The sequence below is a fragment of the Rhineura floridana genome, chromosome 3 (genome assembly GCF_030035675.1).
Source record: "Rhineura floridana isolate rRhiFlo1 chromosome 3, rRhiFlo1.hap2, whole genome shotgun sequence".
NCBI lineage: Eukaryota > Metazoa > Chordata > Lepidosauria > Squamata > Rhineuridae > Rhineura > Rhineura floridana.
In genome coordinates, this window is record NC_084482.1 from 32,696,892 (window position 1) to 32,715,448 (window position 18,557).

At 44.3% G+C, this 18,557-nt stretch overlaps 1 protein-coding gene across 2 annotated transcripts in view; it reads right to left on the reverse strand.

Moving 5' to 3' along the window:
• Positions 1-18,557, reverse strand: part of LOC133379627 (transmembrane protease serine 12-like) — a 34,062-nt gene extending 15,505 nt beyond the window's left edge. Inside the window, exons 1-3 of one of the 2 annotated variants that reach the window (XM_061615275.1) lie at positions 15,270-15,366; positions 11,694-11,895; positions 7,284-7,546 (exon numbers count right to left, since the gene is read on the reverse strand). In XM_061615275.1, the coding sequence (XP_061471259.1) occupies positions 7,284-7,546; positions 11,694-11,895; positions 15,270-15,276 (472 nt within the window). In that variant the 5' untranslated portion in view covers positions 15,277-15,366. Of the gene's footprint in view, positions 1-7,283; positions 7,547-11,693; positions 11,896-15,269; positions 15,367-18,348 lie in introns of those variants that run through there. The other variant, XR_009761227.1, reaches the window with a different exon arrangement.

Here is an 18,557-nt window from a genome sequence, read left to right on the forward strand (position 1 = left end):
ACACGTAGCAGGGCATACTCTAGACTTGGTTTTTCCAACTGGACATGGAGATGTGGGGGCCTTACATCAGTCCCTCTGTCATGGACAGATCACTGCTTGCTGAAGTTTAGACTTACAGTGGCTTTTCCCCTCTGCAAGGGTGGGGGGCCTATTAAGTTGGTCCACCCCTAGAGACGAATGAAACTGGATGGTTTCCAAAGGGCTCTGGGGAGTTTTCCAGCTTATAGGGCTGGCGCTCCTGTCGAAACCCTGGTTGAACTGTGGAATACAGAAATGACCCGGGTGGTTGACATGATTGCTCCTGAGCGCCCTCTCCTGTGTAGAGCTCGTACGGCTCCATGGTATACCCCAGAGCTGAGAGCGATGAAACAATATAGGAGACAGCTTGAGTGCAGATGGAGACGAACTCCTGGTGGATTCAATTACACACTGATAAGTGCCTATGGTAAGCTGTATTTAGGGGCAGTGAGGGCAGCAAAAAAACACAATATTTTGCTGCCACTATCAAATCATTAATCTGCCGCCCAGCGGAGCTCTTCAGAATTGTCTGAGGGCTATTACACGCTGGCCCCAAGGACATGGTAGAACCATCTGAGGCCCACTGTAATGAATTTAATAGGCACTTCCAGGATAAAATCTTTAGCATCCACCAGGACTTAGACTCCAGTGTTATAGCAGGTGAATCAAGGGAGGTATCCAGAGCACAGCCTTGTCCCGATTTCTTGGATGAGTTTCAGTTGGTACAGCTTGAGGACATTGACAAGGTGCTTGGACAGGTTCATGCAACCACTTCTGTGCTGGATCCTTGCCCTTCTTGGCTAATGAAAGCTAGCAGGGATGGAACAGCCGGCTGGGCCAGGGAAGTGATTAATGCCTCTCTGCGAGAGGGGGTGGTCCCTGGCTGCCTGAAAGAGGCAGTAGTGAGACCACTGCTGAAGAGGCCCTCCCTGGACCCAGAAAATCTTAATAACTATAGACTGGTGGCAAATGTTCCATTCCTGGGCAAGGTCCTTGAACAAGTGGTGGCAGGCCAGCTCCAGACACTCTTGGATGAGACCGATTATCTGGATCCATTTCAGTCGGGTTTCAGGCCTGGTTTTGGCACGGAAACAGCCTTGGTCGCCCTGTATGATGACCTCTGTCGGGAGAGAGACAGGGGGAGTGTGACTCTGTTGATTCTCCTTGATCTCTCAGCAGCTTTCAATACCATCGACCATGGTATCCTTCTGGGGAGACTGGCTGAGTTGGGAGTGGGAGGGACTGCATGGCGGTGGTTCTGCTCCTGCTTGGCAGGTTGACTCCAGAAGGTGGTGCTTGGGGAACATTGCTCGGCACCCTGGACTCTCCAGTATGGGGTTCTGCAGGGGTCAGTTCTGTCCCCCATGCTATTCAACATCTACATGAAACCATTGGGTGCGGTCATCTGGAGCTTTGGAGTGTGTTGCCATCAGTATGCTGATGACATGCAGCTCTACTTCTCCTTTTCAACTTCTTCAGGTGAGGCTGTCAATGTCCTGAACAAATGCCTGGCTGCAACAATGGGCTGGATGAGGGCTAATAAACTAAGGCTCAATCCAGACAAGACTGAGATGCTGCTAGTGGGTGGTTCTTCTGACTGGATGGTGGATGTCCAACCTGTCCTGGATGGGATTGCACTCCCCCTGAAGGAGCAGGTTCTTAGCTTGGGGGTTCTCCTAGAACCATCTCTGTCACTTGAGGCTCAGGTAGCCCCGGTGGCACGGAGTGCTTCTACCAACTTTGGTTGGTGGCCCAGCTATGCCCCTATCTGGACACGGATAACCTGGCTTCAGTTGTCCATGCTCTGTTAGATTACTGCAATGCACTCTACGTGGGGCTGCCTTTGAAGACGGTTTGGAAACTGCAGCTTGTGCAAAATGCAGCAGCCAGATTGGTAACAGGGACCAGACGGTCCAAACATATAAAACCGATTCTGGCCTGCTTGCACTGGCTGCCTGTATGTTTCCAAGCTCAATTCAAGGTGCTGGTTTTAACCTATAAAGCCTTACATGGCTTGGGACCACAATACCTACCTCCCAACATGAACCCACCCATACACTACGCTCAACATCCAAGGCCCGCCTCCGGGTTCCTTCTCCGAGGGAAGCTGGGAGTCTGGCAAGAAGGCAGAGGGCCATCTCAGTGGTGGCCCCCAAATTATGGAATGTTGTTGTTGACGAGGTGCGCCTCGCGCCAACACTGTTATATTTTCAGCGCCAGGTCAAGACTTTCCTCTTCTCCCAGGCATTTTAGCATGTGTTTTAAATTGCTTTTTAAAAATGTGTTTTTAAATTTGTATATTTGTTTTAAATGTTTTTAATTGTTGTAAACTTCCCAGAGAGCTTTGGCTATGGGGCTGTATACAAATGCAATAAATAAATAAATAAATAAATAAAATATTATCAGTACCTTTTCTAATAATCCCTAACATGGAATTTGCCTTTTTCACAGCCACCACAAAATGGGTTCACTTTTTCGTAGCGTCATTCACTACAACCCCAAGGTCTCCCTGGTCAGTCACCGCCAGTTCAGACTCTATGAGGATATATGTGAAATTAAGATTTTTTGCTCCAACATGCATAACTTTACACTTGTTTACACTGAATTGCATTTCCTATTGTACCACCCATTCACTCATTTTGGATAGGTCCTTTTGGAGCTCTTTGCAATACCTTTTTTTAAACAACAATTTAGTATCATCTGCAAACTTGGCCACTTCACTGCTTATCATAAGAAGAACATAAGAAGAGCCTGCTGGATCAGGCCAGTGGCCCATCTAGTCCAGCATCCTGTTCTCACAGTGGCCAACCAGGTGCCTGGTCTAGATCATTTATGAATAAGCTATAAAGGTAAGGTCCCAATACTGACCCTTGGGGGATTCCACTTTCTACAGCCCTCCATTGGGAGAATTGTCCATTTATTCCTACTCTTTGCTTCCTGTTACTTAACCAATTCCTGATCCACAAAAAGATCTCTCCTCTTATTCCGTGACTGCTAAGCTTACTCAGGAGTCTTTGGTGAGGTACCTTGTCAAAAGCTTTTTGAAGTTTGAGTACACTATGCCCGCTGGATCACTTCTATCTATATGCTTCTTGACGCTCTCAAAGAACTCTAATAGGTTAGCGAGACAGGACTTACCCTTGCAGAAGCCATGCTGGTTCTGCTTCAGCAAGGCTTGCTCTTCTATATGCTTGGCTATTTTATCTTTAACAATTCTTTCTACCAGTTTTGGCAGGACAGACATTAAACTAACAAGCCTGTAATTTCCAGGATCCCCCCGGATCCCTTTTTCAAGATCAGTGCTACACTGGCCACTTTCCAGTCCTCAGGTATGGAGACTGATCTGAGGGAACAAATTACAACTTTTTGTTGGAAGATCAGCAATATCACATTTGAGTTCTTTGAGAGCTCTTGGGTGAATGCCAAATTAGTTAGTTTTTATTTTGTCTATGAAGCCTAGAACTTCATCTCTTTTCATCACTATTTGCCTCAGTTCCTCAGACTTCCTTTCTGCTAAAGTTAGTTCAGGCACAGGTGTCTGCCCTATATCTTCCACTGTGAAGACAGATGCAAATCATTCGTTTAGCTTCTCTGCAGTCTTCCTATCCTAATTCAGCACACCTTTGACTCCTTTGTCATCGAAGGGTTCAACCACCTCCCTAGATAGCTTGTAACGCTTAAGAAATTTATTTATAAGGCTTAAGTCTTACACCTGTATGCTGTGATTCTTGAGAATCTCAACTTGGTTTCTGGTCCTTATGGCTACAGTGATTGATGGGCAACCCAACAGAAATCAAAGAGGAAGCTGAATAAAGTTTAGTGACTGAGAGACTAAGCCCAGATTATGCCAAATAGGAAAAAGCTGTAGAATAAATGATGCGACTTTTTAAAAATTATGTAAATAGTTAAATGTATACACTTTATGCAGGCCTTACAGCATAATAATTTTCTTAGTCCAGGACTGTCTGGCATTTTAATTTTGTGTTTCAGTAGTATACATATGGTCTTGTTTATAGCTTAAATATTTTTTCATGATTAATAAAGTGTCTTAACATGCAGCAAGCTTACAAAAATTCATAAACATAGCTAAAGAATTTATTTATTTATTATTTGATTTATATCCCGCCCTTCCTCCCAGCAGCAGCCCAGGGCGGCAAACAAAAACACTAAAAACACTTTTAAAACATCATAAAAACAGACGTTAAAATACATTAAAACAAAGCAACTTTAAAAACATTTTTTTAAAAAGCTTTGAAGAGATCTTTAAAAAAATGTTAAAAAACATACTGTTTAAAAAACACGTTTAAAAACATATTAAAAAACAATTCCAACACAGAAGCAGATTGGGATAAGGTCTCAACTTAAAAGGCTTGTTGAAAGAGGAAGGTCTTCAATAGGTGACGAAAAGATAACAGCCTGTCTAATATGTAAGGGGAGGGAGTTCCACAGGGTAGGTGCCGCCACACTAAAGGTCCATTTCCTATGTTGTGCAGAACAGACCAACTGTTAAGATGGTATCTGCAGGAGGCCCTCACCTGCAGAGCGCAGTGATCAGCTGGGTATATAAGGGCTAAGACGGTCTTTCAGGTATCCTGGTCCCAAGCCATATAGGCCTTTGTACGCCAAAACTAGAACCTTGAACTTGGCCCGGTAGCAAATGGGCAGCCAGTGCAGTTCTTTCAGCAGCAGGGTGACATGTTGGCGATACCCTGCCCCAGTGGGCAGTCTTGCTGCCACAGTTTGCACCAGCTGCAGCTTCCGGACCAACCTCAAGGGCAGCCCCACATAGAGCGCATTACAATAATCCAGCCTGGAGGTTACCAGTGTGTGAACAACAGTGGTCAGGCTATCCTGGTCCAGAAATGGCCACAGCTGTCTTACCAGCCGAAGCTGGTAAAAGGCACTCCTAGCCACAGATGTCACCTGGGCCTCTAGCAACAAAGATGGATCTAGGAGCACCCCCAGACTACGGACCTGCTCTTTCAGAGGGAGTACGACCCTATCCAAAGCAGGCAACTAACCAATTATCTGAACTCGGGAACCACCAACCCACAGAACCTTCCTCTTGCTAGGATTCAGACTCCGTTTATTGGCCCTCATCCAGCCCACCACCGAGTCCAGGCAGCAGTCCAGGGCTTGTATGGCCTCTACCAATTCAGATATTACATAGAGCTGGGTATCATCAGTGTACTGCTGACACCTCACCTCAAATCTCCTGACTGCTCCCAAGGGCTTCATATAGATGTTAAACAGCATGGGGGAGAAGATGGTACCCTGCAGCACCCCACAGAACTACTACCAGGAAAACGACCCTGGAGATAGGATCAGAACCACTGTAAAACAGTGCCTCCGATACCCATCTCACCAAGTCGGCCCAGAAGGATACCATGGTCAATGGTATCAAAAGCCGCTGAGAGATCAAGTAAGAGTAACAGGGTCACACTCCCACGTCCTTCTCCTGATAAAGGTCATCCATCAGGGCAACCAAAGCTGATTCAGTCCCATAACCAGTCCTGAACCCAGACTGGGATGGGTCAAGATAATCTGTTTCATCCAAGAGTAATTGCAATTGCTCCACCACAACCCTCTCAATCACCTTCTCTAAAAAGGGGGTATTTGCGACTGGTTGGTAATTGTCCAGGGTAATGGGTGCAGGGTGCGCTTTTCCAGGAGCGGTCGGATCGCCACCTCTTTCAAGGTGGCTGGAACCACTCCTTCCCGCAATGATGTGTTGACCATACCCTGGATCCACTCGGTCAAATCCCCTCAGCAAGCTTTAATAAGCCAAGAAGGGCAAGGGCCGAGAGGACACATTGCTGGCCGCATCAATGCAAGCACCTTGTCTACGTCATCAGGCCACATCAACTGAAACCGTTCCCAAGAAGTTGCAGCAGACGTTGCACTGGACACCTCATTGGGGTATACAGTAGATGTGGATGGGGCATGAAGACTGCTATGGAGGCAAGCAACTTTACCCTCAAAGTGCCTTGCAAACAATTCACAGCGAGCCTCCGAAGGGTCTAAGACTCCATTTCCTGGAGTTGATGTCAACAGACCCCTGACAATACGGAAAAGCTCCACTGGACGGCTACTTGAGGATGCGATGGAGGAAAAGAAGTGGGCCTTTTTCACCGCCCTCATCGCCACACAGTAGGCACGGTTATGATGTTTTACTCGTGCCCGATCAGCCTCACAGCACATCTTTCACCACTTGCGCTCTAGCCGTCGTCCAGCCCATTTTATTGTCCTTAGCTCACTGGTGTACCAAGGTGCAAACCACACTCCACAATGCCAGAGAGTGCGTTTTTGGGCAACCATGTCAAGAGCCTGACATGCCTTGCTGTTCCACAGCGTGATAAGGGCTTCAACAGACTCACCTGCTCTATCTCCTGGGAACTTCCCCAGGGCATTCAGGAATCCAGTGGATTCCATTAGTCTCTGGGGGCAGACGATCTTAATCTGTCCACCACCCCTGCAGGGAAGGATCGGAGCTGCAAGTCTAAACTTCACCAGGAAGTAGTCTGAACATGACAATGGGGTGACATCCACCACCACCCCATCTCCAGACCACCCCTTCTTCCATCTGGAGCAAAAACCAAGTCGAGGGTGTGCCATGCCCTACGCATCGGGCTGGTGACAACTTCAGACAGCCCCATGGCCATGAAGTTCCGGGCCAGAACATTAGAGGCAGCCTCAGCGTGGACATTGAAATCACCCAGGACTATCATTCTGGGTTCCTCCAATACCACAGCTGAGATGGCCTCCGCCAGCTCAGTCAGAGAAGCTGCCAGGCAGCCCAACAAATGATTCTGGAATTAAAACAGCAAATGCTCTGAAAAAATCTGCTAAGTTTGTTCATGCCTAGCCAATAACCAGCCTGAAAACAAGGCTGAAATTTAACACCATTGTTGCTGATGAGAAAAACATGGAGTTGTCTGATAGTCAAGCTGCTCATATTGATAGCACTTCCCAGCCATCAGTTGGAATAGTTTACAGTTCAGTGCCCAGAAAAGGTAATGAGCCACAAACATTTCACATATTACATTAAGTATTTAAAACCCTTAATTGTACATTAAAAATATAAAGAATTGGTGCAAAAACCAGATTTATCATCATGACTGCCAGCAACTTCTTCAATGTACAGTGAATGACAAACCAAACCCAGGTTTACTGCCACACAATATACCATCAAATGGCCAAGAAGCTTTTTAAAATAACTAATTCTCACTTTTAACCAAATTTTAAAGGAAAAATAACGTATTTACCTTTCTCCTTTGTGTTTCCCCATCCAGCTATGTAACATGGGTACTCGTCATTAGTCAAAGGAGCGTCAGGTAAGCAGATGGGCTGAATATAATCATTGAATTTGATATATTTTATTAGCGTAAACAAGGCAATATCATTTTCATAGGTTTCCGAATCATAACTAGAATGGGATGCGATAGTACTGATCCGGCGCTTTACAGTATGAGAGTTGTGTTCATAAAGATGATGCAAGCCAATCACAGCCCTCCAAAAAGCTGGGTTCCTATGACAAAATAAAATCCCCTATAGAGTCAATTATTATTTTAGAACTGCTACTTCATACTTTTAGACTGAAGAATTTATCTCTTGCTTCATGCATGAGACGAGGATGTATGGAACCAGACTTACACCGTGAGAGAATAGCAAGGTTTGCTGCAGGTAGTAACAGCACTACAGCCAGTAGAAAGCATACAGTATATATGCCTAAGAGGAGTCCTGTTGCATCAGACCAAATCCTGTTTCCCACAGTGCCCAATCAGAAGCCTCTAGGAAGCCGACAAGCAGATCATGAAGGACACTGCCCTCTCCTGCTCCTCAGCAATCGGTACGGAAGCGTACTGCCTCTAAACCTGGAGGTAGCAGAAACCCAACCCAGCACGACTATTTCTCATTGACATGACCTATCCTCCATGAATATGCTTCATGCTCTTTAAAAGCCATCCAAGCTGGCGGTCATCACATTTATCAAAACAGCCTCAGCAATAATTCCACTTAACCCCCCCCCCCCCAAATCAATCTTATCATGGGCACACTTTTCAACAAACAGAGCAATGGCATAAATTGTTTTCCTGTCTCTGTCCTTTAGCAGTAGATTGATTCTATAATAACAATGATACCTTCTTCTGTACGGACTTTTCAGTTGCTAAGAACTGTAGGCAAGGCCCTTCTAGTTATACTGCAGCCAGGAGGGCTTTTTCTGATGTGGCGTCCAACCTATGGAGTCCCTCTCCTTTGAAATAAGACAAATGCCAATGGAGATGTGCTTTCGGTGCTTGTTGAAAACTTCTTCTCTCAGATCATTCATATTAGCTTGCTGTGTTTTAGTCAGGTTCCTGGATACTATTATATTCATTGTTTTAATGTATTTATTTTAATTACTGTGAACCAAAATGAAATTCTTTGAATAGAAGGTCAGTGGTAAATAAATAAAAGTAGAAGCTATATTTACAACCAAGGAAAACCTCTTCCTCCCACAAAACTGGACTAAGGATAACATGCAAGGTTTTCCACAGAACTGGACCCACAAATACTAAGATCAGGATCCAAGAGATTACAAAAATAATTCTACACTGAGACTTTGGGCTTGTATTTCTTCAATACCTGATATCCCATGCTGCATAGCAAACATCTTTTGAAGCTTGAGTGTAGTTGCATCAACAGTTTGGAGAATCGGCATGTGTGCCTGCTGCCAAAGTAGAAAAATCCCACTGAGCATACTGTAATTGGGAAGTGGAAGGACAATGCCCTTCCTACATGCGTACTCTAAAATGAATTAGATAATCTTCCATGCCATGAGACTCTTTCAAAACCTGAAGTTATGCTCAAAACCCAGAGGATCTTATTGGTGCTAAATCCTGCTGGGACTGCTATATTCCAAACCCTGAGGTTTAGCGGTTTAACAGAAAATGGGCCTAGCTGTGTTAAAAATATAACTATGTGCCCAAACTGATAGGTAATAGTGGTTCATTCATTAAGATGGGCATAGTACTGGGGGGATAGTAATTAATCCTGTCTCAAATCTTGCCTCTATGTACACAGCAAGTAGTCTGAGGCCACTCTCTTAGCTTCAGTCCACCAGCTGACTGCGATACGGAGAGAATAACCTGTCCTATAAGGTTGTCTTAAGGATTACTGAGTTAAGGTATATGAAGCACTATAAACACCCTGAAGCACTTCATCAGTGCTAAATACAAGGTCATGCCACCTCTCCTATTTCCCTCCAGTGTTTCTTCAATACCTGTCTTGTCCATTAAGGCTTGAGAACAGCCTTCTCATTACCATTTTCTGTGGTAACTAAGCATAAATGCACATATAACTAAAATAATATAATTCTTTTCCTGCTTATCCCTGCTTCTATTTTCCTCTTCAACTTGTTCACCTTTCAGACCTAACAGCATTTTAGTACCTGCAGGGTGATAGCAGAAACAACAAAAATGGAAGCAAAGACAGTGAAACTGCAGTTTGACAGCTGTAGTTTCAGGTGACAGCAGTCATCAAGAAAGCAGAAAAGAAATTGAAATCCCAGTTCAATAGCTGTAGTTTCAGCAGTAGCTAGAGCAGTTGAACAGTGATATCATAAACCTGTCAGTCAATAGAGGGGCAGGTTGATAACTGATTCATTCTTCTATAGCTATTCACTAAATAACTGTTAATATTAAGTTCTAAAATTTAGAAGAAATTCCCAGTGGCCTGCTTGAACCTTTAACTGCTTATAGTATTCTGGGGGTACATACTGGAGTGGGGTGGATGTATCCCCTGAAGTTAAACAACTCCTCCTCATGCTATGTTCTTCTATTAGCTATATCCAGTGGTCAACAGTCACATCATATATTTTTATTAATATTAGAAACTGCAGCAGGGAAAGCCTTCAGCTTGATGACAAAGAAAAAAGATGTCCTTTGTGAGTCCCAGACAGTGCTACAAGACTCATATTCCAGGCAGGCTGGAGTCCTGAACAGAAATCCTGACAGGGGCTGGGGATATACTGCAACACTTTGTTGCAGGTCCCCACCTATTTTTCTCTTGATACTGAACTTGGGTCATCCTAGAGATGTGAGGGCCTGGGGAAAAAACTTTTTTTGGGGAAGAATCCAACTGTTTTGAGTTTTTTTAATGAAAAATGGGGGGAACAACCCCCCCCAATTTTTCCTTTTTGTGTGTGTGGACCATCACATCTTTAGGTGATCCTATCAATATGGAAGTGAAATAAAGTAGTTGTTTCTATATTCTCATCTCAGAGGCAGGATGCCTCTGAGTATCAGTTGTTTGGAATCCTAAGTGAGGAGAGTGCTACTGTGCTCATTTCTTGCTTGTGGACTTCCCATAGGAGTTGGGTTTGCCACTGTGGGAAAATAATGCTGAACTGAACTGATCTTTGATTTGATCCAGCAGGGCTCTTATGCTCTTATGACTACATACATAGATACACAGAAGTATATATGGTTGTAAATTAAAAGAAAGTAATACATACCACCCAACACACGTTTTCAGGAACTATGGCATGTTGTAGGTATCCATAACAGAAAATTCTAAAAAAACTCATTTTGTTTTATGGAGAGAACTTCTGGATTCCAACTGAATGTCATTGGAACACCTTTCTTTCTTTTGTTTGAGGCAGGACACACTGCTGTCCAATCAGTTATGTTAAACTCTTGGATATCTCAATTGTTGTCTATGGGTAACTCTCACTCCCGGGTGGGATAGGCTAAAGAAACTGAAAGTCAGGCAGACTTTGTGAGTGTGGAGATTGGGTTTATGGCTGAGGGCAGATGAGCCACAGGATACCAAAGGTGTCAGTTGAGGAGGGGGAAAAAAAAGAAAATGAAGAAATGAAGAGGGAGTTAGTCTTTTTGAGACTGTGGCTATGGACACACTTGCAATTATACCGGTTTCAGTTCGTCCCCACTTCTGTTTTGTGAAACTGGGTACACACAACATAAAACTCTGCCCCTTTTTACTCCAAACTCTGGGTTTTTTGAGATCAAATGGGCTCTCTCTTCAAGCCAGCTTCACACCAACTTCAAATCTGTTTGGTTAATCAACCCAGTGATCAAGACATCACTCCGCCCACTGGTGTGTACACAGAGTCAATATGATAAAAAATAAACAGTAAAGATGTATACACTCGGGCAGATTCATTTCAAACTGCACCCAGACAAAACAGTCTGGCTGCTTTTTAACGAAGTAGGGTGCATGCAAGCTGTAACAATATAACATACTGGAGGCAAGCATTAAAATTGGGGGGTGAGGGATGAGCACCATAAGATTAAAAAACTCTTCTCCACTGCTACACTATCCACCCAATGATTTGGCATTAAAGTCTGCAGCCTGCTCCAGATTAGACTTATTTGTTGCTCTATTGTTGGATGGGGAAAGGTTTTGGGAGGACGAGGAAAAAGTGTCTTCCTCAAGTCCCTCTTCTTCCTTCATCCCTCCTTGTAACATTTTCCCCTGCCATGAGTTCTGATCAGCACTACAAGGCTCATGCCCCAAGCTGATTCAGGGAGTCAAAGATGGGGTAGGCCTGGTTAGGGATGGGACCTGGAACAAATTGTTGCAGTGTAATACATATTCAGCAAATTATTTTTTGATCAATACACCTTACTCACACTTAAAATTGCAAACAAGATTTAGAATGAAAACATACATGCCTCCATTTTTTAATGCAGTGTGCTGCTGACACCACTGTGTTGTTATTGATTAAAGATCCACCACACATATGGAAATATCCTATACCAGCAGTATAATGTTGAAGACTAACTTGCCATGGCCAAGACCCAAGCTTAGCATCATGTCCACCTACAATACGAGTCTCTGTTAATTTCTCATCCATAAGAGGCCTTATTCCACAACCTAGAAATCAAAACAGTTATTCTGGTGAGTTGCCATGAAAATAAATGTTCTGTTACACACACCAATCATTCAGCAACAATGAATTTAAAGCAGAACTGATCAGTTTGTCATAGCACTTCTGTTCCTAGACTATCTTCTGTTGGGGAGTATATGCAAATTTGTGAACTTCTGAATTACCGCTTCAACACATGTTGCAGGTCATGATTTGGGTTTTGCCACAGAGCTGATTGACGAAGGACTGTAGCTTAGTGGTAAAACATCTGCTTTGCATGCAAAAGGTCCCAGGTTCAGTCTCTGGAGTCTCTGGGAACGAATCCTGCCTGAAATCCTGAAGAGCTGCTGCCAGCCAGTGTAGGCAATACTGAGCTAGATAAACCAATGGTCTGACTCAGTATACAGCAGCTTTGAATGTTCCTATGGTTTTGATTCTGTGGTTGGAGGTGTTAAGATAAAACCTTTTTCATGGACAGACCATTTCCTGATGAATATGGTCTGGCAGTGATGCTTTCCCCCTGTATGGGTAAAGGATTGATTAGGACTCTTATGGATTCTCAATAATTCTGGAATGTTCTTGGGGATTTTCTGATCGGCATGTCTGACATCCCTGTTGAAGTCCTGGTCTTGCTGTGGAATAGCAAGGTGTCCAGGGCCATCAACTCGATTATCCTAAAATGCCCTCTCCAGCCCATCATAGTTTTGACGTGAACTTCAGATGATGAAACAGGCTGAACTATGGATGGAACTCAAGTGGTGTAAATTTTTATTTTTAAGTTATTTGTTAAAGTACTTATATTCCTTTCATCCAAAGGTTCTAAGGTGGAAATATACATAGTCCAACCCAAACGTTAAATAATAAAAATGGTACCGTGTAAAACAAAATACAGAATCCAGTTACAAATAAAATCATCATCAGCAATATAAATTCAAATTTCCAATACACCTCTCCCCAAAAGCCTGGGCAAAGAGCTGTTTTCACCTGCTGATGAAACTACACCAATATCATGGTGAGACAAACCTCAAACAGGAGGCTGTTCCAAAAGCAAAGGGACACTGCAGAGAAAGCCTGTCAATTGGCCCCCATCCCACAAATCTCATTAGGAGTAGGAAGCACCAGCTGGGATTCCCCTACAGATCTTAAAACTCAGGCATGTTAGTATGGGAAGAACACATTGGCTAGATTCAGTGTAAATTTCTTAACCTACATCCATCCCATTAGTGCCTCCATATACTAGTCCACCACTTGCACTGCCTCTCCTGATTTGGGAGGCACAGAGAAAGAGTTGGGTGTCATCAACATGTTGATGACCCCTTGTTCCATATCCCCTAATGACAGCCCCCAAATGGTGTCATTTGGTTGTTAAATAGCATGGGAGATGAATCTTGAGGGACCCCACACGTCAATTACCGTGGGGTTGAGTAGTCTCCCATTGTTATTATCTGAAACCATCCTTGGAGTTAGTACTGGAACCACTGCAAAGCAGTGAACACTCAGTCTCCTAAGGCCGGGAGGATACTATGATGTTACTGATGTTTAAGTGTATGTTGTTTATGGTAAGTAGTGTTTGGTTGAGTGAGTGAGTCAGGGAGGGAGGATATGCATATGAACTGTGATTAGCTGAGAAAGGGGCGAGGGGAGGAGGAGTGTAATATATATATAGAGAGAGTATGTGTGTGTGCTTGAAGATTCAGATAGCGTACTGGTTTTGAGTTAAGACGGGATTGACTTGAGAGATTTGACAAGAGATAGGGAGAATAGGGGTTAGTGACTGTTAGGGTCTGGTTTAGAGACAGAGTTAGTGTAGGGTTAGATTTAGTTAGAATTATGACTTCTTATTGTGTTATATATTTCAAATGTATTACTAAAAATCTTCTTGTTGTCATCCCATGCCTGATGTTTGGTTACTGGAAAGAGAGAGTGAGTAACGCTGTATAATATTAAAGTTTACACGTATCCTCACATCTTGAATTTGGACCTATGAAAAAAGTCCTGGTGGCCACAAAATAATGTGGGTTAGAAGGTGTTGCCTGTTGTGGTAAAGACCTGGAAGGACAGTGTATTGCCTTTTAAAGTGAGCAGGAATGCCACAGATACCATAATCAATGGTATCAAAAGTTGCTCAGAAGGTGAATCAACAAGTTAGCACTCCCCCTGTTCACCCCCCAACAAGGTCATCAGTCAGGGTGGCCATGGCAGTTTTGTTGCCAAATCTAGGCCTGAAGCTGGATTCAAAAAAGTCCAGATGCTACATTTCATCCAAGCATACCTGACGTTGTACTGCCACTGTCTTCTTTTTGTATCTTGCCTAAAATTTGGATTTTCATGACTGGGCAGTATTTATCTAACACTTCCAGGTCCAGGGTGGTCCTCTTAAGGAGGGGACACAGCACTGCCTCCTTTAAGGCCTTTGGTAACTCCCACTCCTGCAATCAGATATTAAGCACTCCCTGGACCCATCCAGTCAATGCCCTCTGGCTTTTACCAACTGAAGGACAAGGGTTGAGAAGGGTAGTAGGTGATATCCTCTCAAGCAGCTTCTCCACATCCCCAGGCTACAATTGAAACTGATCCATCCAAACTTTGCCATATGGTGCTCTGAGAAGTTCCTCAGCAATTATTCTTATTGTGTAATCCACACAATTGCAGGATCCACAACATCTGAGTACGGAGCATTCATGGTGAAAGCCCTTTCCATCTTGCTATTAGGAACATAAGAAAAGCCTGCTGGATCAGGCCAATGGCCCATCTAGTCCAGCATCCTGTTGAAGACCAGGGCTTCAACAGGAGAACTAATGTCAGTCAGAAAATCCCCCAAAGAATTCAGGAATCTTTGGATTCTGTGTCTCCAGGGCTGGACCATCTTAATGGGTCCCCCACCCAACAGGGAGATCTTGCTGATATCAGTCCAAACCTTACCCCAAAAAAATGATCCATCCATGATAAAGTGTTCACCACAATCCCCCTAACTAATGAATCTCTACCTACCCTCTCTGTTGCAAAAATCAGATCTGGGGTATGCCTCGCAACATGGGTTGGGCCTTCATGTAGTGAGGAAGCCTCAACGGTGGAGTGGTTCTTCAACATGATCTCTCAGACCACCTCAGCCAGTCCCCCCAGGAAAACAGTTGGGGAGCAAGATGTGCAGTATCCTGGTTCTATCTCTAGGGTCCAACACCAGGAACAAACTCTTAAATGCGGTTGCATAGCAGTTGGCAATAATGATTTTTTTATGGTCAACAGCAGCTCTCCCCCACTCCTCTCCAATGTGGCCTGGTGCTGCACCAAGTACCCTGGGATAAAGGTGGTCTGCTCAGCAAACCTACCTATGTCTCAGTAATACATGCTAGGTTGAGCAGATGACTTATTTTGGACTGACCTGGCATCAATTAACAGCGCCACTAGAGCAAGGGGCTGGCCGACATGTTCACCCAAACTGTGAAGCCTGGAAGGTGGTCCAGAAAGGGTGATGGTCTTAACCATAACCACTACCCCTTCTTCCAGATCTTCTTTACCACTTCTCAGTGCCTCCCTCTGCATCTGATGACAGAAATGGCAGCCTCATATTCCACATTCCTCCACTATTGCCCAGGAACATATGACCATTGGACAAACGTGCAATAATAAACAACTCATAAGGTGCAGGTGGAAAGTATACATAATAAAGTGCAACTAACAGTAAAGTGCAAATGAAGAGTACAAATGAAAACAAGAAATAAAAAAAATGAAGCACTGAACATCATCACATCTAACCAGCTAAAGCAAAGGTCTTAGGAGCGCAGTTAAAATTCCACAATCGAGCTTTGGTACACTCCCTTACTGCTGGCACTAATAATTTTATTGGCCCAGGCTCTCACCCCAGCCTGGGAACCTATGGTGAAAAAAATATCCTATTATAGGACCAAAACTCCAACCCAGGAGTTGCCATTCCCATGCCTCAGAGAATTTCCCCCCTGCCTCATACCCAGGGATCAGCTTCTCCCATTACTACAGACCCCTAAAACCAGAAACATGAGCCCCCACACATGCCTCCCTGAAGCAGGAACTCCCTTTAGTATTGGCTCTTCTGTTCAACCCAACACTTTCTCTCTACCTCTCATCTTCTGGATTTGGTGTGTCAAAAGTTCTGATGCTGTACGTTCATTCCCTTCTGACTTTACTGTTTGTAATGCCCCATAAACAGGTATATATGCACATACAATTCAGAACAACACTCCATGCATCTGATGGAAGTGGACTTTTGTTATGTGCCTTCAAGTCAATTACGACTTATGGCGACCCTATGAATCAGTGACCTCCAACAGCATCTGTTATAAACCACCCTGTTCAGACCTTGTAAGTTCAGGTCTCTGGCTTCCTTTATGGAATCAATCCATCTCTTGCTTGGCCTTCCTCTTTTTCTACTCCCTTCTGTTTTTCCCACCATTATTGTCTTTTCTAGTGAATCATGTCTTCTCATTATGTGTCCAAAGTATGATAATCTCAGTCATCATTTTAGCTTCTAGTGATAGTTCTGGTTTAATTTGTTCTAACTCCCAATTATTTGTCTTTTTCACGGTCCATGGTATCTGCAAAGCTCTCCTCCGACACCACATTTCAAATGAGTTGATTTTTCTCTTATCTGCTTTTTTCACTGTCCAATTTTCGTATCCATACACAGAGATCGGGAATACCATGGTCTGAATGATCCTGACTTTAGTGTTCAGTGATGCATCTTTGCATTAGAGGAACTTTTCTGGTTCTCTCATAGCTACCCTCCCCAGTCCTAGCCTTTCTTTGATTTCTTGACTATTGTCTCCACTCATTGTTTTTTGCTACAAGAGACAGCTATCCCTGAACACTGTTCTTCACCCTTGGGTCCCCAGATGCTGTCAGACTACAACTCCCATGATCCTTGGCATTGGCTGAGCTGGCTGGGGTTGACAGGAGTTGTAGTCTGACAACATTTGGGGATCCAAGATTGAAGAACAGTACCCCTGAACATACTTTACAGAAAGCATATATGCAGTGTAGAACAGAAGCTAAAACTGGGAAAATCTTATCAACACACCTAGCAGTAAAATCCTTTGTATGTTTACTCCAAAAGTCCCACATTGCTCAATGGGGCTTACTCCAAGGTAAGTGTGTAGAGGAATGAAACCTAAATAATGACTGCTCATTGAGTTGCCAAATGAAGAGCAAAATAAATCTGGATCTATTTTATACTGAAAGCAAGTATCCTACTGACTAATGATTAGAGTAGTATATGTAGAATTTTTGGATTTTATGAAAATGTAATAGCTGTACAACTATCGACATCATTATGTTTAACAATGGCAAAAGTGTATGCATAACTTCAGCATCTTTCAGGTATGTAGTAACACTGTGCCTAATTTATTAAGCATTATTTCTTTCCAAGAACCTCGTTATCCTCTAACAAATGTGTTATTCTTTAAGGTTGCTCGTTTCCATGTGGCCCATCTACTTGCTCAGCCATTTCTTTTTTGCTACCCTTACTGCTCTGTGGTAAATGTATTATAATACCAATCTAACCCTGCATCTGATTGGGCAGCACAATTTCATACAAGGTCTGGACACGTTGCATAGATACAGTACTTAATATGGAGAAAAGTTTTCATAAATAATCTAGTTTAGCCTTAGTTGTTTTAATCTCAGAAACAGATCAGTAGCCCTAACAAACCACGTTGGAGCCCTACACACAGTAAAGTTACTCTGACCCCCGCCCTCTAAGCTGCCCAGAATCACTTGCTGGAAAGAACTATTTGTGAAAACGACTTGTGTGACTACGACGGGACTTTTGCATCGGAACTGGCACAAATCGGTGGCTATGTGACCCACTCCCACTAGGAAGCGCCACCAAAACAGCACTTCTAAGTGAGTGCTGCTGGTTCAATTTTCGGGGGGGGGAGGTACGCGGAAATCCACGTACGTCAATCCTGCCGGCTTCCGCGTCGTAAAGTGACCAGCACCGTATACCAGAAGAGAAAAGGGGAAGAGGCTTCGCCGCCCTCTCTTCCTAAGCGGCTTCTCACTGCGACAGACCCACGTGCCTCGACCTTCTGACAACGCTGTAAGCGGAATACGGCGCCCACTAAACTTGGGAGAAAAGCCCATCTTAATTCCGGAGGAGGGCAGGATTTCCGAGGAAATCTCCTGAAGATCCCACCGCGCAGGCCCCACCGGGATGTATTTGCTACCCTCACTCCGTATGGGTGACTCGTGGGGTGGGTTTGTGTCTTAGGCGTTCCACGCCCCAAACGTGACTCGCTTGCACTGGAGGCTGCCGGGACCAGTAATTTCGAGTATTCCCCCCAACCCCTGTGTAGTCCAAGCGCACGCGCAATTTCTCCCGCGGCTTTGGCGGCGTGCTGAAGCTCAACGCTTGAGGTAACGTGCCCAGCCGAACCTACTTCGACGCCAGCCGATCGCACCGTGGAAAAAAGGGAAGCTGAGCTCACCTAATTTAGGAATGCCCGCTTTGGGCGGGGCCTCGCCTAGCAACACAAGTAGCGCCAATAAGGAAGCAGCTGAAGGGCGAAACCCCCGCCGCATCCTCCGTCGAAGCAATAAAATGGCGGCCGGTTCTCTCGATTCTTAGAATGACGTTGCGCATCACGTGAAGGGGAGGGGTGAGCGCGCCCTGAGAGAACTTGGACGAGACCGTTGA